The sequence below is a fragment of the Corvus cornix genome, chromosome 7 (genome assembly GCF_000738735.6).
Source record: "Corvus cornix cornix isolate S_Up_H32 chromosome 7, ASM73873v5, whole genome shotgun sequence".
Taxonomy (NCBI): domain Eukaryota; kingdom Metazoa; phylum Chordata; class Aves; order Passeriformes; family Corvidae; genus Corvus; species Corvus cornix.
The window spans coordinates 26,857,935-26,879,264 of record NC_046337.1 but is presented as its reverse complement, the minus strand read 5'-3'; the positions used below and the strand labels follow the sequence as shown (position 1 = coordinate 26,879,264).

At 39.6% G+C, this 21,330-nt stretch overlaps 1 protein-coding gene across 21 annotated transcripts in view; it reads left to right on the top strand.

Annotated features, from left to right (window-relative positions):
• CARF (calcium responsive transcription factor) overlaps window positions 1-21,330 on the top strand; it is a 35,628-nt gene that overhangs the window by 3,059 nt on the left and 11,239 nt on the right. For 17 of the 21 annotated variants that reach the window (XM_039554812.1, XM_039554809.1, XM_039554811.1 and 14 more), the window contains exons 2-13: window positions 614-735; window positions 2,294-2,515; window positions 3,518-3,638; window positions 5,827-5,956; window positions 7,509-7,593; window positions 11,566-11,755; window positions 13,919-14,039; window positions 14,915-15,058; window positions 15,499-15,729; window positions 16,123-16,285; window positions 17,278-17,353; window positions 20,972-21,102. In XM_039554812.1, the coding sequence (XP_039410746.1) occupies window positions 625-735; window positions 2,294-2,515; window positions 3,518-3,638; window positions 5,827-5,956; window positions 7,509-7,593; window positions 11,566-11,755; window positions 13,919-14,039; window positions 14,915-15,058; window positions 15,499-15,729; window positions 16,123-16,285; window positions 17,278-17,353; window positions 20,972-21,102 (1,725 nt within the window). In that variant the 5' untranslated portion in view covers window positions 614-624. Of the gene's footprint in view, window positions 1-613; window positions 736-2,248; window positions 2,516-2,660; window positions 2,686-3,517; window positions 3,639-5,826; window positions 5,957-7,508; window positions 7,594-11,565; window positions 11,756-13,918; window positions 14,040-14,914; window positions 15,059-15,498; window positions 15,730-16,122; window positions 16,286-17,277; window positions 17,354-20,971; window positions 21,103-21,330 lie in introns of those variants that run through there. The other 4 variants (XM_039554814.1, XM_039554813.1, XM_039554815.1 and 1 more) reach the window with 4 other exon arrangements.

Here is a 21,330-nt window from a genome sequence, read left to right as displayed (position 1 = left end):
AAATGCCGGGAGCTCTGTCTTTTTGAATTTCATCATGTGATTAGTGCCAAATTTTGTTTCACATATCTGGTGTTTTTTTCTGCCCGAAGCATACTACTGTAGACTAACAATAGTAATTTTATTTCATTTATATGTTGTCTTATAAGCCTTTAAAACAAATTGATTTACTTCAAGATGTCTGCATGACAGAGTTGCATAATGCAAATTCTGTCTGGTGATTGTGTAAGAAGGTGACTAATATATTTATAAAGCACTGCTGGCATGTGCTTAAATATCAAGTATTTTCTAGATGTGTGTGGTTGTTAGTTCAGTGCTTTTGGACATATTCAGATGAAAATGATGGGAGGGTGTATGTGTGTTTTGTATCTGTGTATGCAATGACAAATCAAGCAAATTGTCTCATATAAAAGGCTAAGCTGTACTCCTGGAGCAACATGCTGAAATTTTTCTGCAGTGAGTAATAAAGTGATAAGGAGGCAAGGATTTCTTGAGAACTTAGCTGTTATCTTGCAACAGCATTAGAATTTGTAACACTAAATTTGTAAGATCTAAAGACAACACCTATGGCAATCTCTTGGCAGAAGGCAAAAATAACCTTTTATAACTGTTTCAGGTCACCTTGTAATGGAAGAAAGTGGAGCTGACCATGGCATTGCTATGGAAGGATCTAACGATTTGTTCATAGGCAGCTGTCATGGTACAGAAGACTCAGAAACAAACGATCAGGTTTTTCAGGTGAGGTACAAATGCTTTGTCCTTTTAGATGCTTCCTTTACATCCACTCTGATGAGTTTAAAATATGCTATTTCATCAGTGCAGGGGTCTTTTCTTGCCTTTAGAGTAATACATCATGTCTTTTAAGAATGTACATCCTTCCGTTGGATTCCTGTGCCATTCAGTTTTGAACTGATGCATACCCAGATGTTACATGTAATGACAACCTTCAGTAATTATGTCCTGTTACAGTGCTGAAGAAATGCATGTTTTATTTTGTCAACCCTTTAAAAAAAAGAATACTTTATAACGTGTTGGAGTAGGAGAGGTTCAGAACAGGTGAAAATGAGGTCACATTGCTTAGTGACCAAATGTCACCAACAAAGAGTCCAGGGACACAGGATGTGTGTAGGTATTGGGGGAGAGGAGTCTTCCATGTATTTTTTATCAGATATTGCCAGATATTTCTATTCAAGGAGATTTCTGTGCATGAACGCTCTTCTGCAGAATGTTCTTCTAACATAAAATGTCACTCAGGTAGTGATTTGTGTGCTTATGGTGTCTGCACAACGTCTTTAACACAACAAGTGCCATTTGTTTGTTGCTGCTTTTCTGGTGTAGTTCACAGCAGACAGTTTCAGCACAGAAAATTTATACCTGCAGAATTTTTGATGAAGTTATTTAGATCAAATCTGACTTTTATATAAATTTTGGAAACATTTTTCCTCATTCTTTGATTTGTAGTGTATTAATTTTTGTCACAAAAATGACAGAGTTGTTTGTGCAGTTGCTGCAAGAGATACAAAAATTTGCAGCCCTTCTTGCACTGGCCAGGTGACAGTCTGACATGTTATTGTACACAGGGACTGCCTATTTTTCCATTATTTTTACATGCTTAATGTTTGTGTTGTCAGAGTTTCAACAACACAAATATTTGTGCCTATGCACTTAAATTTAATGAAAATGGGAGGTACTTTAAGACTTTGATGCAAATTTGATGAGGATAAGCTCTATTTTTAAAAGATTTTGTCTGGTTCTTGGCCTTGTGCTGTACCATTCTTGGCCTTGAATTGGAGGTTGTGTTGCTTGTGTTTCTGTGGTGGTAAAGAATGTAAAAAGTGTGTAGAGATTTTTTCTTCATAGCTAAATGCACGTATGGAAAGGCCAAGTGGAATAGTATCTGGGATTTCTTTTGAAGTCAAATTAAGTTGGTGAATATTTTACAGTTTTTGTTTTGGTGTAAGTCTTCTCAGTTTCTGGGCAGACTTGAGACATTTTAAAGTGATAAGTGGTTTTGGGAAGCAGATTTTGAGCAAAAGGGATTTTCTTTTGCCTTCGTAGAGAGGCTTCATTCTAGGAAGCAGGAATATGAATACTTTTTCAGCATGGAAATGGAGAACAACAGTAGAGCTGCTAGTGTTGGCTTCTTGATCAGAAGGACAAGAGTTCCCTCTGAGTATACTGTATAGCACAGTGGTTTTAAATGTTCTTTTCTCTTTCTTGTTTTGTTGTTTTTTTTTTTTTTTCTTCATAGAGGTTGCTACTCAAAGTACATTTTACTGTTTTTCCTCTGTGAAAGCAACTAACGTGCATGGATTCCAGGGATCCGTTGTTTGGCCAGAGCGACTCTCCCACAGCCCTGCCCATCACAGTGCCTCTCTCAGGCAGTTCTCCACCATTGGCTGTGCCGGCGCGGCCGCCCCAGCCACGGTCCCATTGTGCAGAGGAATTCCAGCTGGCAGAGCAGCCCAGGCAGCCCCTCTGTGAGCTGCAGCCCCTGGGAGGGCCCAGTGCACCCATGGTGAGTGTGTCTGCAGGCAGGGCTGGGGCTGTGTTCACAGATGAGGGAGCTCTTTGAAGAACTCTCTTATGTGGTGCTTTGTTGTAGCAACAGCTGATTCAGACTTTATCTCTAGCAACAAGGTGGAGCTTTTCAGTGGTACAGTTCATGCTCCAGTTGCCCTTCTTCAGGTAGGCACGTTCTGTCTGCAGCCATTACTAATTTTATTAAACAACAGCTGATGTCTTTTGTCAGTATCAAGCCTGGATGCTGTAGTGTGATAAGATCTTGTACTTCTGCTGCTGCTGTTTTCTCTATGTTCCCTGGATAAGTCACTCTGGTTTTTTTTGGGAAATCAGAACATTAGCAGTAAGCTAAGTCATTACATCTCACATTTCCCCCAGCCCTCAAATAATTTTCTTAAAATGTTGCTTTGTAATTTGTAACATCTATTTTGTAAAAAACATAACTCTCTCACCCAGAGTCCTTTGTAATTATGGGTAAATATACCATAAGGAGTTGTTTAAGTTTTTCAGAATCCAAGGTGATTTAATTCGTATTTTTTTTTAAGTCCTGGAGCTTTTCTTCTCCTTTGCTTTTGCATGAAGTGCTGCCCATAGAGGTCAGTTTCTTAGGAGTAAAGGTCAAAATTTTTACGTTATGAGTAGTTCTGCTAGTCCATGAATGGGGTTACGGTGAATCCAGCTATGAATGGCTTTCAGGTGTTTGATAGCTTTAATAACAGTGTTGTAAGTTTCAAATAAATGTGTAATTCATTGTAGAATCGGATAAGGTTGTGTGGTTTTATTCTTTCCTTAATTAAAGGGCTATTTTAAAAGGGGAAATTGATTTTAAGAAATGGACAATAAAGAGACAGTTTTTTTATTATGTAAAATCAAGTAAGTATACAGGCCCTAATTCTAAGCAAAATATTTCCTGTTCTGGTAATAATCAAACCCAGTCGTGCTGCATGATCACCATACAAACTAATGCCATTCATGCTTCTCTGTGACTGCCTTACAGATGATTGTTGCCAGCCAGTCAGAAAATGGACAGGTGCTGCATGTCATTCCTTCTGCCCAGCCAGGAGTGACCCAAGTGATTATTCCCCCAGGTCAGCTTCTGGATGTGACCAGCACGCAGGGTGAGTTTAACCTGTGGGACTTGAGGGTTTGTGCTCCGGTGAGTAAGCACATCCTGCATGGTCTTTTTTAAGCACCTTGTTTCCTTTCCTTGGTCAGTTTTAAGACAAAATACACACAGATTCTGCTTCCTGATTATGAATCTGGTGCCTCACACACCACACTTTCTGTTGGGCAAAACCTTATTGAAGAAGAGCTATTATACCACCTTTCTGAAGGGCATGTGGTGGGTAGATGGGCATATCAAGCACAGAGTTGTTTCTTGCCTTATTTACCATTAATAAGCATATTTGTGCCATTGGCTGTCCTATCAGCTTCAAATTTTCACTATTTGTTTACTTCATTTTGAATGAAGTCGTTAATTCCTGTAGTGCAGACAGGCCAGAAGAACATTAAATCTTCTGTTCCAGAGATCACTGGTGATGATGCATCTTTTGTGAAGCCAGGAATGAATCACTTAGGTAGAAATCCAGTTCCCAGTCAAGGAAAACGAGATGTAACTTTCCATTCATTGGAATGTGTTAATTGTCACATTTTAAGCATGTGCACAACTAGAAGTGCAACTTTTCAGGTTTTCTCTAGAAAATGGATGTACTGGAAGCTGAAAGCATTGATTATTCATCTGCAATCCTTGCTGGATGGCAGAACACTGTGTACTAGTTTGCATTCACAGAGTAAGACTGAGAATGAGGTGGTCACATTTTGTTAAACTCTCAAATGTTTTTTAAACTGTTTTTCATTCTCTCTATAAAATTCTCAAAATTTGAGCACTGGTTGAGTGTTCCTGTGGAATGATAGCTCACAGTAAGACTAGAGTCCTGGTGCTGGGTGGATAGAAGAAAGATTTGAGGTTCAAGTCGTGATCATTTAGGGTTGCAATATCGTTTCATGACCTTGCATTGAAAGGCTTGTTCCTGCCCTAATGCTCAACCTTCCCTCCCTGTCCAGCTCTTGCAGGGGTAAGACCAAGTTTGGTTACAGCAGACTCTTACATTACTTTAAAGTCAACTGTGAGCCTTTAGTTACAAAACAATTGCTGCTACTCTTTGAAAGCACTAACTTCCAGTACTAAATAGCAGTTTTGCATTTCCGTTTTTCATTCAACATGGGGTTTGCTATCCCAGTATTTGAATACATGTTCTACAACAGTGATACAGGTGTCATTTGTGGGATTTTTTTTTGTTTGTTTGGTTTGGTTCTTTTTGTGACATACTGAGTAAAAGATTTTGCAGTTTGGTCTTTAAAAGACAGTTAGGAAGACTGGTCAGCAGTTTACTGTGGAGGTGAAAGAGGAAGGAGAATGGCCTGTCAGCCTGTTTCACTTGTCTGCACATGGTGGTAATGCATGGAAGGGTGCAGACTTCAGAGTAGCCTGTAGTGTCTTAAGGGCACGTCTCTGTGGGAGGAGCCTGTGCTTTGAGCCAGAGTGGTGTTAATCCGAGTGCACACTTATGAATCTTCTTATAGAGCTTTCCTGTGGATCCATTTCTGTACTGTGTTAATAGCTTACCACTCTCTCTCTGGATGAGGGAAGGAAGCTTTCATAATTGAAGGGCAAAAATCCTTCATCTAAAGAGACCTTGTGTGTTTATGTTGAGACCAAAATATTGAACGTCTGCTTTCACAGTTTTCCATTATGTTTTTGTTTAACTGTACACACAGCCTTCAATTTAGGAGCAATTTTTGGCTTGTGGATTGCTCCCTATTACCAAGAAAGGCTAAAACATTTGTTCTAACAGCATGTCAGATTCAATTACAAGAGGCCTGTTTTTCTTGTTTAAGTGTTCTTTTCTAAGTACAAAGCAGTATCATTATCTCATTTTTTCTTATTTTAAAAGCAACCAGTATGTGACTTGCAGCTGAACAAAATACTTGGGCAGTCGTATGTGGATTCCTGGAAGCAGAGTAATTTGCAAGTTGTTCTGATTATTTGCTTTGTTGTGGAAGGATTCATAAGCAGTAGCACGGCTATCAGAGTCCTTAAATATAAGCAACCTTATCAAGTGTATCTTCATATTTGTGCCAGGAGTTCGAGCACTGATTCACAACGATTAGATTACTTTATCACCTATAAAACTTATTTCCTATGTCAAAAGGCTTGCTTTAACAGCACACAAAGTTTAATCATAGCTTGTTTTTCCCCATTCTACATTCAGTTATTAACCAAGAAGCTGCTTTATTTTTATAAAGATATTTCGGAAGAGAAGTGTGGTGATGGGAATCTGCAGACTGTGGTGGTGGCTTCTATAGCAGACAGTGCAAGCAGTTACATTCTACATCCACAGGCATCTCTCACTGTATCGAAAAAAACAACTACCAGGTAGGTCAGGGGTTAAAAGGATGAACAATCACTTTGATCCAATGCTACCACTGCCTTTTTTTTCTTGCAGTTTGTTTTTGCAGTGGTTATCACAAAATTACCATGGAACAGAGGTTATGAACCCACAGTGTTAGTGAGTGATGTGTAGCTAACTGTGTTTCCAGGCAGCTTTTGTTTGTGCCGGCGCAATAGGGAAAGCAGTTCAAGTACCTGTATTCCAGAGATATATTCTGACCGCAGCAATAGGTGGACATTTAAAGTAAATCAATGCCAAATACTGAAATGACTTTAAACAGATACTGTTACTGCCTGCCTGGAGTTGAAAGTGACCGAGTGAAGGAACTGCAGGGAAAGTTGATGTTTGAGGGAGTAGAGTTTCTTGGATGAATGTACTAAAACCTATACAAACCATGCTTCCACAAGAACAGTTACTTGTAGAGGTGAATTTTTTAGATGGAGTTTTCAATAGCTGTCATTAACTTTGAGAGCCTAATCTTTGTTCTCTGGATAACTTCTTCAGTGTCCTCTGATAAAATATGAGAAAGCTGCTGCTAATGGTGTGTGTTGGTGAAATGCTTAGGCAGATTGATCAGCTAAGTTTCCGAAGTTTGTTAGTTGTTAGGTATTCTTCACTTGATATCCACCCAAATCTCTCCCCATGCTAAATGTTGCCTACTGTTTTAATTCTGAATACTCTGGAATTCCTTTTTACTTCAAAAAATCCTCACAACCTCAACCCAACCAAATAAAGGAACAGCAACAATGAAAAGTGACAATAACAAAAAACTCCCAAAGAAGGCATTTGCTCTGTGGACTGCAAGCTGGGTTTGCATTGGTTTATGCTCTTTAGAAATCAAGTAGTAGAAAAGATCAGAGTAATCTCACTAAAACAGAAATTATATATATTCAAGAAACATGTAAAACAAAGAGAGAAGTTTGTGAATGTGTGATGTGTGAACACAGTCTGTGCATGTCAGAAAAATAATCTTGGAAGTGAGATATATTTGTGTAGACAGGAGGCAATACACTTGTTTTGGAGTAGTAAGCAGTGAGTTATCATTGTTTCTGCCCCAGAATTTAGGGAATGGAGAAACTAGGTTTAAATAGTTACTGGAACTGTTTTTCAGTAATTTAAAGTAAATTAAAATGTGCAGCATGCAACAAGTGTTCGATATTGGTTTTAATCTTCAGCATTTTACCATCATTTTGCATAAGAAAATTATCAAGACAATCAGCTGGTCTATTTCACCATGTTTTGTCAACTGTTGTCAGGTAACAGTACTAAGAATACTGAATGTTTGGAGAAGTTGAATGTAGAAAACAGTGGGTTTTTTTAATACTTTGATTCACTGTAAATTATTTTAACAGTGAAATAGAATATGAAGAAAATGAACCACAGGTTTTTAAGGCATATTGGTAAAATATCCATAGTTTGATCATATGCTCTAGGGTTATACGTAATACACTGATTTGATGTTACCTGTAGTTTAGTCTAAATTGTAGCTTTTCTGAATGTCTGTATAAACTTCTATTTTTTTTTTGTTTTTTTCAGGGTAGTGGAAAATCCTTTTCCTATCCCTCTTCAACCATTGCCACTAAACACACCTGCATGGGCGCGCCGTCTCAGGAGCTGTGAGGTGGGCCACAAAGAATTCTGACTTGGTGTTTTATCATCTAGCTCTAAGATAATGGTCCTATTCTGTGAAAGGAATAAGTCATGGCTGTAGAAGTGTTCAAGCTTCCTGGTATATAGCACCGGGACTGCTAGCACAGTTAAACACATAAAATGCTGTGAAATCCCTTTCTAATTTGAGAATTTTAGAATAACTGACCATTACCAGCTCCTGAAGTAAAAAAAGTGCTGCTGAAAACCTGATACCTTGTAGTGCTGGGAAGAGCCATTGTGCGCCATGGTAGAGTTTGCTCCTGAGCTACCGTGCAAACTTTGCTGACTTCTGCAACTGTTCATATTGGTTTGTGTTATCCCATAGAAATCAAAATCCATATGACTGGCCAGTGTTAAGTCTGAGACTTAATGCACCCTAATATCAATATTTTACTAAGGATTCCTATTTTAGATATTCTTGCTGATTTTTTTTTTTTTTTTTTGGTCCCAGCAGGTTAGGTTACATGTGTTTGTTTTCTCTTTTGTTAAAAAATGCTCAGTCTTTATTCTGTGTGATGGTTTTTGACCTAAACAGAGCTCTTCCTCTATTTGCGTATTGGTAGGTGTCTGCAGAACTGTCCAGATGACTAGGATACTATCAGCAGCTAGAATGCGTCATAAGTCACTTAACAGGAAAGCAGGGGAGATGGGAAGTTTCCTGAGAGATCAACTACCCCTTCCTCCTACTATCAAACTCTTCCTGATAGATGTTTATTTTACTTTCTCTTAATACTTTTTAGAAGGAAAGCTCATACTCTCTAGCTGCTTAATCTCTTTTGATATTTCTACCACTTCTTTTTTTTTTCTTCCTATTGGCTTGGCCATTGATAACTAGAAGTTGCAGTTTGAGGGACCTAGAAATTGAATTTCTCTCAATCTACTTAGAAACAATTTTTAAAATAAATATATTCATCTATTTCTCTTGTGTTATGCCATTTATTTAATACAAATGGTACTGTCCACTCTTATGTCCACATAAGCGTTAAGAAGTCAGAAAATTAATAGCATGAATTTTTCCATGGTGGAAACACCATGTTTATAGAATCAATTTCTTAATTCAGTTGGCCAGTTAGTTGATAAAGTTCACAGTGTTTTTAGCACTATGTGGTATATTCTTTCCTGACTTAACATCAATGTGGCTTATCTGAATCATTTATTATTGGTATTGTATTATTGGAGGACTTATGATCTGCTTTGTCTATCTATTACAAGAAATTTCACCTGCTGTGCTTTAAAATTCACAGCAGCATTTACAGAAAAGATCTTATTTTTAAAGAAAAGGAAATAGAAATAATGTCTGAATGTGTTCTGAGGACACAAACATTTCCCTCTGCTGCTCAGCAGAACTGTTGCTTGTATGTGCTAATCCTCCCTGATCCACCGGAGAGAGCTGGGATGTATGTGCCTTTTTTGGGGCACAGACTGGAGACACTGGGATTTTGAGGTGTTGTTTATCTTTCAGGTGTCAAAATGTTTTGTTACTAGTAACAGAATTGAAGGGTCCTACTGAATTTGGAGATCCAGTTTGGAGAGATGCCGGTGAATACATCAGCTCACAACTCTACTCTTTCAGTTGTCTGCCGGAACTGAAACAAACTTAAAACAGTGTTGAGGTCTCTGTGACTCACACAAGATGTCAGCAGGTGAAGCCGCTGCACTCCGAAGGGCAGTGACTCCTTCAGCAGTTAGTACTGCGGGCAAACAGCAGTAAAAGCTGCAGTCATCCAAATTACCACCAAGCTCTGTGTTTGGTGTCAGTTCCCTACTGCCTTGAAATGTTCAGCTTACACTTGCTGTGTCTGGGCTGCAAATGCCTCTGCTACCCTGCTGCTGTTAGTTTCCTTGAGGAAAACTGCAGTCTTGGTGTGTGTACTTTAGGGCAAGCTTGTATGTACCTTTGCTGAGGCAAGGCCAGGAGAGAGAGAAGGAATTGCTCCTGTTTTTTGGCTTGAACCTTGGAGTTAAAGGGCTGGAGAGAATGCAATTACTTCAAGGTAATTACTTGTTACAGAGTTAATTTCAAACCAGTTACTTTCAATAACCTATTTAGTTTTCAGTGGTCTGATCAGAATGCATTTCCTGCATGTATCAGCATACTGAAATAAAATGTTGTTGAAAACTGCATTAATTAACTGTACAAAATAAGGTTAATTTATTTGTCTGAAGAAGATAGTCTCATTTGTCTGTTTTTTCCCTGCTTGTAGAAAGCAGGAATCTTACATGCTTTATGGTTTTCTTCTCCTCCTCCTCTCCCACCAATTTAGGGGAAATGATCTAACTTGTGCAAAAGTAAAGCCAGAATAGGAGAGAGTGCCGTAACTTTTGCTGCTTTTCTGGCAGAACAGTTTTATCAGTCTTCTCATCTCTCTAGAATAAGGTCAGTGACCTATTTATAGTGACAGGTATAAGATATGGGAAAAAAATCACCTCTGGGTTGTGCAGTACTTATTATGTACAGTGGTGCTGTAATCCCTCTTCTGAAAGGCAGTGTCCCAGGTTTCTGGAAAGAACAAAGTTCTGGTACTTCTCAGGCTGCTTTGCTTCTCCTGAATTTTTCAGATCAAGTTTTGGACTGAAGTGTTATTTATAACTTCTGGCTAAACAGTTGCCAATGTCTCTTGCTCCCCACAGCCGTGAGTGGAGCCTGTGCTGACTTGGTTAGCTGCTGCAGCAGTGCCTGCAGAGCAGCGAGCTCTGAGGTGTGAGCAGCTCATGTCTCAGTGACTCACACCTGGTGCACACACGACCCTCTGCGTCTGGCCTTGCACTATCAGCAGCACTGTGCTGGCCCAGTTCATTCACAAGATCTTCACTGGTTCTTCGTTGACTTTAGGTCTTGCTAACCACAGACCTTCTGTTTTTCTTAGAAAGGCATGAGGCTGGTTTTAAGCAGTTGTCACTAAGGTATCTGTATGCTAATCTTGGAGAGACACCATTGCTCCTTTTGCTGTCAGTATTAGTTAAACATCTGGCTGTTCTTTCACTGAAGGTGGCAAAATAAATCTATCAGACCTTAGTACTCATTCACCGTGTGTTTATCCCACAGATACACTGTAAGATTGAGCTGGCAAACTACTGTGGCTGTTACAGTTGGTTACAGCCTGACCCTGAGCTGCATATGAACAGAAGCAAGCATGGAATTCTGGGTTTTGATGGAAAGTTCTTCTCTGTCCCAGTAATTTTGTTGCTTGCTGGCTGGCCCTGGTAGACCAGCACTGAACCAACTGTGATGGCACTGAGTAGCTGGGTAACTACTTTGAGTCAAGTTAGATGCAGTTTTTGTGGAGTTGCCCAGACATTAGCAGAGTTCATTGACATCCTCATCAGTTTGCACGTGGCAAATCTGGTATATTATGTTGTGTAATGTTGAGAATCAAGAGTGCCTCGAAGGTTGGGAGGGATGCTGTGTGAGACATTCAGTTCAAAGTTAGTGCACTAAGTAGGCGAGACAGTTACTGGTGCTATGGGCAGGTGCATTCTGCTCCAGCTTGGTGCAGTGTGCGTGTGTTGCACTAGATGCAGAGACAATTATTAGTGATTCAGAGATTCTCTATGGCAGTCAAGTGAAAAACTTCATCTAACAGTAATTTGTCTAGTCAGTGACTGCCACTGAAGTGTGTGTTGGGGGTAAACCTCAGGAGTGAAGTTGTCCTCTGGAAATCAGAGTTGTAGTGTGTGTGACTGTAACCTTTTCAGGGGTTCTTTGTGTTCTTAGGGTCTTGGATGGCTGACAAACTCGTGACCTCAGTGGGGACTGCTCTTGTGTTAGATCCTGTAGTAAATCTCTTTATGAGGATACTACTGTGGGGACAAAAATCATGGAATGCAAAAATCTGGGCCTATGTTCTCACCTGCCGGAGTCCCTGACTGCTTTTTTTTTTTGTGTAATGTTCAGCAGTCAGGTGGGTGAATAATCCTATTATTTCCCGTCCTTTCTATGCAGAGAATTGGGGACTCGTACCGCGGCTATTGTGTGAGCGAGACAGAGTTAGAGAGTGTTCTCACGCTACACAAGCAGCAAACACAAAGTGTGTGGGGGACGCGCCAGTCTCCAAGCCCAGCCAAACCTGCCACACGGTTGATGTGGAAATCTCAGTATGTCCCATATGATGGGATCCCCTTTGTCAATGCAGGTAACTAACTTTTATTTTAATAACTACTTTCAAAATTTCAACATCAGCTCCCAACTGGCCATAAAGAAGCAGCTTCATGTTGTTCCTTAGTTTTGATAAGGTCAAGACACAAACATAAAAAGGGAGCAGCTGGGACACTGCTGTGAGCGTCTGAAGGAGTTTGTTTCCTTTTTTATGTTTTGTTGTGATGATTTCCTTTTGTCCTTTAGAAATTAGCTAAGTACCATTTGATGGGGGTTCTTGTGATGAGGTCTTTAGGCGGAGGTCCCATCTTACTCTATTAGGACATGAAAGTTCTCACAAGGATAAGAGCTTGTTTGATTAAACTTGAATACCTTTGGAAGAGTTTGTTCCACTGGAGTCAATAAACTATTCAAATTGCAACCTTTAAAGTAATAAATAAATTCAAAAAGCCAAACAAACAACATAAACGTCAACAGACTTCAGCAGAGAGACTTTTGGTGTTGGGGTTTTTTTGAAATGTACATGCAAACTTCACAGCTTGTTAATTACATACTTAGCTCATGCGGTGCATATGTGAAATTACTAAGTTTAATTTGGATATAAAATGAACGGGCTTTAATTGCTGCGCAGAGAAAATGAGTGACAGGAATGTAGGTTATGTTTGGGGTTTTTTCTTTTTTTTTCCTGAAAGTTACTGTAAAAGGGAAATGTTAGCACCAGTTTTAAAGCTTCAGCCATAAACTGAGAGATAAAAGAAAACTAAGAATAAAATCAAAGCAACATACCCTTTCTTTTCCTGAACATGCATATCAGACATCTTTAGTTTCATCTAGATCATTTGGTATCTTATGGAAACACATTATGTTGCTGTTATAATACTTCAAAAGTTTTTGGGTTTATCACTTGTGGCATAGGCAGCTCCTTGCCTGCATGCTGGAGTACGCGAACTATAAATAAAAGATAACTAAATGTGATGTGGAAGAAATTTGGAAGATGTTCCTTTCTTGACCACTTCAGTGCTTTACTTGTCAATCCCTTTTGTTAGAGATCTGACTGGAAGAAGTCGCTTAATTCGAGTTCAGAGCAAAACAGTATTTATTTAAGCCTGTCTGGCTTTGCGTGGGTGTGCTGTGCTAAAACTGTTATTTAGCAGTTATGACTTCTTAACTGCAAGGCTGAGCTTTTATGGGACAGCATGGTCTGAAGTGTTGATCTAAGCCAGGAGGCTGGAAATGGCTGTTGACCTTATCTTGTGGTTTGACCCCAGCTGGAAATTACCACAGAGCTGCTCACTTATTCCTCCAGTGGGATGAGGGAGAGAATTGGAAGGGTAAACATGAGAAAACTCATGGGTTGAGATAGGGACTATTTAAAAGGTAAAGGAAAATCCACACACACAAGTAAATCAAAATCAGGATTCACTCACAACTTCCCATCCCCAGGACAGCAGGACACCATCATTTGTAATGGTTACTTGGGAAGACAAACACTCTAACTTTGAATGTCCCCCTCTTCCTCCTGCTTCCCTTGGCTCTATATGCTGTACATGATGCCATATGGTATGGAATATGACTTTGGTCATTTTGGGTCAGCTGTCCCAGCTGTGTCCCCTCCCAGTTTCTTGTGTCCCTCAGCCTCCTCCTTGTTGGGGTGGGATGAGAGGCAGAAAAGACCTTGACCCTGTGTAAGCCCTGCTCTGCAGTAACTAAACATCCCTGTGTTATCAGCAGTTTCCAGCACAAATCCAAAACACAGCCTCACATTGGCTACTGTGAAGAAAGTTAATTCTATCCCAACCAGAACCATCACACCTTTGATTTCAGCCGGGGGTTTTCTCCGTTGTTTTGGGGGTTCTGCTTGTTGTGTTTATTACCAGTATTGTGTTCTTTTGGTAACTTGCAAGACTTCTCATCTTGTAAAGTATTGGTGCTCACCAGGGCAAAGTCCAGTATTTTGCCTTCACATACGTTGCAGAAGTTCTGTGAGGTGTAATAAGGTTGAGAAATGGTTTAAAGTGCTATGTGTTCTTACATGCTGGGAGAGAAGCATTTGCACTGTATTACTAGGGCTCTGCCTTCTGAAGAGTCTGATGGCAAACAGAAGTAACTGCTTCAGAACCCTCATCTCTTCTGTGGTTAGTATTTCACTGTAATGAATTCAGTGATTGCTTGAACAGAGTGTATTACTTCCTGTTTCCAGGAAGCAGAGCCATTGTAATGGAGTGCCAATATGGGCCAAGGAGGAAAGGATTTCAGCCTAAAAAAGCTGGTGAGCAGGAAAGCACCTCTGGCCAGCTGTACAAAGCCACTTGTCCAGCAAGGTGAGAATTATCTATAAAGCATTCTTTCTGTGAGCCGTGACAGAGCACTGGTTTGGGGTGGTAGCTGATACTCACTGTAGCTCTCTTAGCTTTATCTCCTTGATAACTTGAGGTTGATACTTATTTAGAGGTAAGGAGGGAAATGCTGTCCCATTTGACTGAATCAGGCTGAAATTTGGTAGGTTGCCTGGATGCAAAGTAGCAGTACATCACTAATGAAATACAAGTGGGATTCATTGTCTACCTGAGCATTCATGAGTTGTTGTGGTGTCCTTTAGTGACTATTTCTGCTCCTAAAACTTTGTCATCTTATTTGTTGTTTCTTCTTCAGGCTTTTAATTGCTCTGTTATCAGTCAGTCATCCTAGTCTAGCACGTGTCCTATGTGCTGAAGGAGTTACAGTTCTTCCTGTTCACTGGGGATTTTCTCCTCCTTCAACACTAATGTTTTGGTTTTTTTTTCCTCACCCTTGAGCATTCTCCTGGGTGATTGTTCAGTTTTTACTGAGCTAAGAGTGCGTTTGATGAATAGTTGCAGCTAGGTCTGTATGTGCTCAATTCTGCATAACTGGGTGAACTGCAGCCTACTCACAATTGGTGGTGTGCTTTTACTATACTGGGGGATGAGGGCTTTTGCTGAGGAGTAAAATCACTCTGGCTGAGTGGCTTCCAGACCAGAACACAAGTGTGTCTGTCTGCATCCTTAAGAATTTTACCCTTAAGAATTTTACCGTTCTTTTAGAGACTCCTCACACCCTACATGGCTCTGCTTGAACTATTTCCATATTAATGCCTGATATGAAGTGGGATTTTTGCCTTTCCCCTCCCAAGGCCAAAGTATACTGATGGAGAATTTTTTTTATTCCTCCTTGGAAGGATCTATATTAAAAAGGTTCAAAAGTTTCCAGAATACAGGGTTCCTACTGACCCTAAAATTGACAAGAAAATCATAAGAATGGAGCAGGAGAAAGCGTTCAACATGCTGAAGAAAAACTTGATAGATGCTGGAGGAGTCCTCAGGTGAAACTTCCACTTTTTTCTTTATTTTCACAAATGAAGCAGAAAAGAGCAGTATTTTACTTGGTCTTCTTTTTTTTTTTTTTTTTCACTTAGTCACTTATTAAAAGTAAAAAAAAATTCACAGTGTCAGTAAGACTTCTGTGGCACTGAAGTATTAATTCAGTAGATGTGTTAAGCACTAAGCTATGGAACTTCAGCAGGTGTTTCCATGCAGGGAATTGATAGAAATAGTTGTATTAATTTGGAGTTTGATCTAGTTCATTTTGCATTGAAAGGTGTGTGAGGGCCCTGAGTTCTGAAAGACATCTTCTGTCTCAGGGGCTGTAAAATCTTAAGTTGCCCTGACTAGGTTGTTGGTAGTTGTCAGACTGTTCCCCCAAGACACTAATTTTTCGCCTTTGTTTGAGAACTGTGTGTATAAACTCTCTCCTTCTTGCTAGGTGGTATGTACAGTTACCTACTCAGCAAGCCCACCAATATCATGAAATGGAAATTTCCTGCCTCCCTCCTTCGCCCTCCCATTTTTCTGTGTCTTCTGAGGAGGAGGAGGAAGTTGTTAGAGATGAGAACAGTACTCTACCTTCTCGACTTCATCCTCAAGTGGCAGACAAGATCCGAGAACTGGTGTCTCAGGGAATAGAGCAGGTCTATGCAGTGAGGAAGCAGCTAAGGTACAGAACTGTCTGCAATGCTCTCAGTCTATAGTACTATATCTACTTTTGCATTTGATTAATTTGGTTTCCAGCTAAAGGGCAGTGCTGATGCATTACTGAATCTATTTCCCAGATGTCATGAGTCTGTTTCTCCCAGCCTTTGATATCTCTCCATAGCATTGTAGTTAGCCACTAAGAGCTGCTGTACTCTGTAAAGTTACTTGAATAAATGGAGGTTTTAAATTCCAAACTCTGTAGCAGATGCACAAGGAACTGGCTCAGAAGATCATCTAGCTTGCTTTTGTCTTGTCATTGCAGCAAGGGGAGGGAGAATGTAGCAGTGTCTCTTAACAGCGGGAAATAGCAGAATATATTTAAATATGGTAATAAATGTCTTTTAACATATGACAGAAAGTATGTGGAAAGAGAATTATTCACGCCTGATGAAGTGCCAGAAAGACATAACCTGTCCTTCTTCCCCACTGTGAATGACATCAAGAACCACATTCATGAAGTGCAGAAGTCCCTAAGGAATGGAGAGATGGTGTATAATTCAGAAAGTATCCCAGCAACGGTATGTTGGCCTTTGTGTATCCTTTTGGATTTTGGAGTTAAATACTGGAAATCTTAATTTTTACCGCTTAGCTGTATTTCATCCAGAATTCTCTGTGACTTTATATTTCCAGCAGCAATATTTTCAGTGGAATCTCTGGCTGAGCAAGATTGGCTTGAATGTGAATAAAACCTTCTGACCTTATTCGGTATTTATCTCATCAGCATTGGATTGCTGTTAGTTGATTGACAAATTACACAGTACTAGCACTTCTTGATGACTGCATGAACTGGAAGCCACTGGTGTAGAAAAATTGACATGTGGCATAAAATTTTATTCATTACTTTGTCACTGTCTGTGTTTTGAAGAAGTTACTACTACTTTTCAGTAGCTGGAAAAATGGGGAAAAAGTGTGTCTCAGGTGCAGTCTAAATTAGGACTTACAATACATTTTGGATGTGTAAATAGTAATAAATGCAGTTTATAGCAAGTGAAGTAAGCTTGGAGTTGAGTCTTCCAAATGCTCAGTAATTCTTAAATCTTGTTCCATAATTTTCTTCCATGTATTGAGTAATAAAGGGTACACAGTGATCCTAGTTTTCTCAGTTATGAGACTGACTGTTCAGAAATTGCTGATTTAAAATCAGCTTTGACAAACAGCACTGTTAAATCATGCTGTGTCATCAGTCTTTTCCCTCTCCGTACACTGTTGTAGCCCAGGTGAGTGAGTGTGCTTGTTAGTTAGCCAAATAGTTTGACTATTTTCTATTTTAAAGTCACTAAACTGTCATGAGCAGATAAAGCAGATTAACCTTCCTGATACAGTGCACGTTTAAAAATCTTTTACAGTAGTTTTTTTTTTGTGTGTGTGAATCAAGAGCTCAAAAAATGCATAATTATAAGAAAATAAGAAAGTGTAGTTTTAGACACTTTTCCATCAGTCCTATTTTGAGCCTGTGTTCCTGTAGACAAGCTTGTACCCTTTCTGAGAACTGAGATATTTTTCCTTTCAGCTGCAATGGACCACAGACAGTGGGAATGTCCTCACAGAAACAGTGACTGTTGCGTTTGCCTCACCGCCTTCAGATGGTAGGACTGCATGTATAACCTGTCTGTCTCTAAGTGTGTTTTGTTAGCTATGTCACAGAAAGTCACTTTCCTTCCAGGGAGGTTGCTGTCATGTCCCGTTGCTCAGGTGAACTTAAGAAGGATTATTTTGCTATAACTATGTGGGTTTACTTTTTTTTAACTATTTGACTGCATGTGTGGAAAAAATGAGCATAGTCATGATGTTGTTGGCAGAAGTATTAAAATTATAAATTTGCCTTTTATTTAGTATCTTCAAGCTACCAGAAATTCTAATGGGATGGTTATCTGGAAAGAACATTTTACCTTGGATGAGGGTGCTAATAACACCTGTTTAGAGAGAATTAAGTTACTACTGAACAGATATGTCTGTCAGGGGACACAACACCCAGGATCCAGCTGGGTACTTGAGTTCCCACATGTCTCATGCTACACATATGCTTAAATATCTTGCTGAAAGGGACTTCGATGCACATTGAGACTCCTGCTTCTCACAAAGTCATTGGCTTGATGAGTTCCAGTGCTAGGATCAGGCCCTGAACAACAAACATTATATTTCTGTTGCTGGAATTGAGAGCACTCCTTTCCATTTTTCCTTGATGCTTAGAATAGAAATAGAAACACGGGTGTTAAGTGTCAGCAGGGCTGAGAGATGTGTTTCTTCAGTTCTTTGTGATGTAACTTCTTTATTAATGTGGCACCCAAGTATCATCTCTTCCCAGTGATTGCTGAGCCACAGTTAAACTTCTTCCCAGTCTGTGGCAAAACTAGAATGTAGATATGGTAGATTTCTATATAAACTTATTTTTATGCATTCTTGGTCAAAGGACTGTTTTTTTTCAAGATATTACGCTGTTTTTCCTTTGTTGAAAGTGGGTTGCTACTATTATTACTTCAACTTCAAAACATGTACTAAGACAAAATACAGGTGTTTGTAACTAGATCTACTTGCTACCCACATAGTTACAATTACACGTAGGCTAAGATGTTCTGTTGGATTATGGTGGCTGGTAATAATTAGATTATTCTGTCCTTCCCACCCTTGTTTCAAGGACATTTTGTCTAGTGTGGCACCAAAAGAACTTTTCTTCATGTTTGTAGATGCTTTCCCCATCCTTTGTTTAACAGGTTTGATGTGAAACTCATCAGAACTCTATCTGTGGCTTTTAGCAGGGATATGATTGAAGTGAGGTGGAAGAGCCTAATGGTTTGCACACGTTCAGATGATGCTGCAGACTTTGCAGATGTTTTTAATCTCAGTAGCAGAGCCAGCTGGTTTCTGCATTTAACTGATACATGGTGGTGGGTACATTTTGTTCTAGGCAGATGACAGAGAAGTCTACAGGGACCAAAGGGGCACTGCCACAGTTGTCATGTTCAGGATTTACTTGTGTCAACAGTTATCCTGTGGTTCTTGCTGAAGAAGTCCTGCTGATGCATTTGTGTCCTTTTCCCCTTAGGTCAGGGAGTGACGTGGGCCAATTTCTTATTTGTTGTAGCAGGAAATATAAACCCCCAGAGGTTTGGCTCACTGCATGAGTTCTCCTAAATGGCTTGGTCTACCTGATTTATGTGAAACAGTTCCATACACCAGTGCATTTACTGTTTAAAACAAGGCCAAGGTTGGGCTCTGTTTTGTTTGGGATTTTTTAACTCTTATTTTGGCTGCTGCTGCAATGGATTAATTTGAACTGAAAAGCATTATGTATGCTTGGTGCTTTAGGGAGGAATTCCAGTGTTTACAACTGTGAGAGAACAAGAGGTTTAGACTCAGCTTGAACAGTGTCCCTCTTTTTTAAGGAAGTCTTGTTTTTTAGGAAAAAAAGAAATTTGCAATGTGAACAGACTTACTGTGCGTAAGCTTGCATGCCTGTGTTAATATTGGCATTCCTGTGCTTTTATGGAGAGACACAGAATAGTTGTGCCTTCAACAGCTTCAACAGTGATAGAGCTCAGCAGGGGTGACTTTTGGTATGAACGGAGTGCTGGAGAACATTCAGAAAGAGACCAATTCTTGCTTTCTTTGTTTTACACAGATAATTTTCTAAGACAAAGTAGCCTATCAAATGTGTAAACATCCATCCAGTGACATACTGAATTTTACAGGAAGCAAAAGAATGGGATTTGTTTAGTTTTCTGCACATGTGAACCAGCTCAGTGAATATAAACAGAAACTCTAATTGCAGCATGTCTCTTCTCTCCTTATATGTGTGGGTATGTGTTTGTAGACATTTCAACACATGTTTATAATTGTATTACAAAAAAGAAGCCTGACTTCCTAAAAATGAGCTCTCATTAATGTTTGTGAAGAGGTAGCAAGGGAGAACAGCATTAACTTTTCAGACTTCTCTTTGTATATGTTTTTTTTTTTAATTTCAACTTGTGCCAGATGGAGACAACTATACATTTAAGAAATCAGGCAAGAACAGAACTTGTTTGTGCAGAACTCCCTATATCCTTGTGATACAACTTTCTTTGTAGTGGGTAGAGGAGGAGTTGAACTATTACCTTTTTTCCTAGGCTTGTTGCTGTAGAGTACGACCTAGGGAGAGAACTACTATCTCTTCCTGCATGTGAACATTCACATATGCATATGGGATCTCTGTATAATAATAAAAAGAGTGTAAATATTTGAAGTACTTGCATTCAAGAAGATTTATAGATTTATATGTATCTTCCGGTCAGTTACAATTGTTAAGAGTCTGCAGATCAGTATGTCTGTTGAAAAATCTACATCCACTCAGACTGCTGGAAACTTTCTCTATGATTTTTTGATAGTGTTTGCCATTGACCATTCTCAAATCTTTTGCATTCACTAGACTAATCTGCATTCACAGGACAAGTTCTTCTTTTACCTCCATAACAGTGAAACTGAGAAGTAAGAAGCTGAGCAATGTCTGCTTGCATCTGTATAAATCTTAACCAAAGTGTTCTGGGTGGCTCAGACAGGAAATGGAATGATCTCATGAGAAGTTTTCTTGCAGAAATCACTACAAGCAAATCCCAGTTTTCACAAACCTTCAGGAAATGAAGTCCATCATTCTTGCATTAAATAAGAATTTTGAGGATATGATGTAATCTGTAGGCTGAAAGACCTCCAGATAAATGGACTTTGGATGATATTGCATAGAAGTTATGCTAATTTCACAAAGATATTAAGGGAGTGGTGAGACAGAAAATTTCCTGTGTAGGTTTTTATTTTGGAAGACAATCCTTTCTTTTGATACCTGTCTGTTATTAAGCCCTTACTGAGGTGTAGATACTGTCAAATTATTTGCTGCTTTGCTAGAAATGTTTCAGCTTTTATGTTACAACTACAGATTCAAAGCATGGTGTAGGGTGCAATTACTTTGCTCTCAGGAACAGATTTATTGGTGCCTCTGGTTTTTGGTCTGTACAGATACATACAATCTTCCTGCAGTATTGTCTTTTTGTCATACCCAGTCTTCTTTCTTTAGCATCCAAGTTCTGCAAAGAGAACAGCATATATATGTATGTATATATGTGTCTTCTGGATATCTGTATTGAGATTGAAGGGAGTTTGTTTGGTTCACAGGGGTGGCTTTTATTAAACAGAAGAGATTTGTCATAACTGTGTGCTTCCTCACTTTGACACTGTAGGGAGCTCAGGAGGGGAGTCAGTCATCACCAAAGCAGAATCCAACCAGAGTGGGGAGTCCTTGACACCAGAAACAGCTCAGCTGTTGTCTTCACTCTCTTCACTTCAGCCCAAGATATTTGCACAACTTCAGGTACAGTCAAGTCATTTACAGAACATCAAACATGCTGTGCTGGAAGTGCTGAAGGCGAGCTGAGAACAGCAAGTTCCCTCTCACCTGATGCCAGACAGTAGCTGGGTAACACAGACTTTGAGGTAGCTGCCAGCTCTTAGTCTGGTCGCTCTTGCGCATCACATTTAGCACAGAGCTGTGGTACAGGGGATCCCACTACTATCTTTTGACACTTCGAAGGTAGGGTCC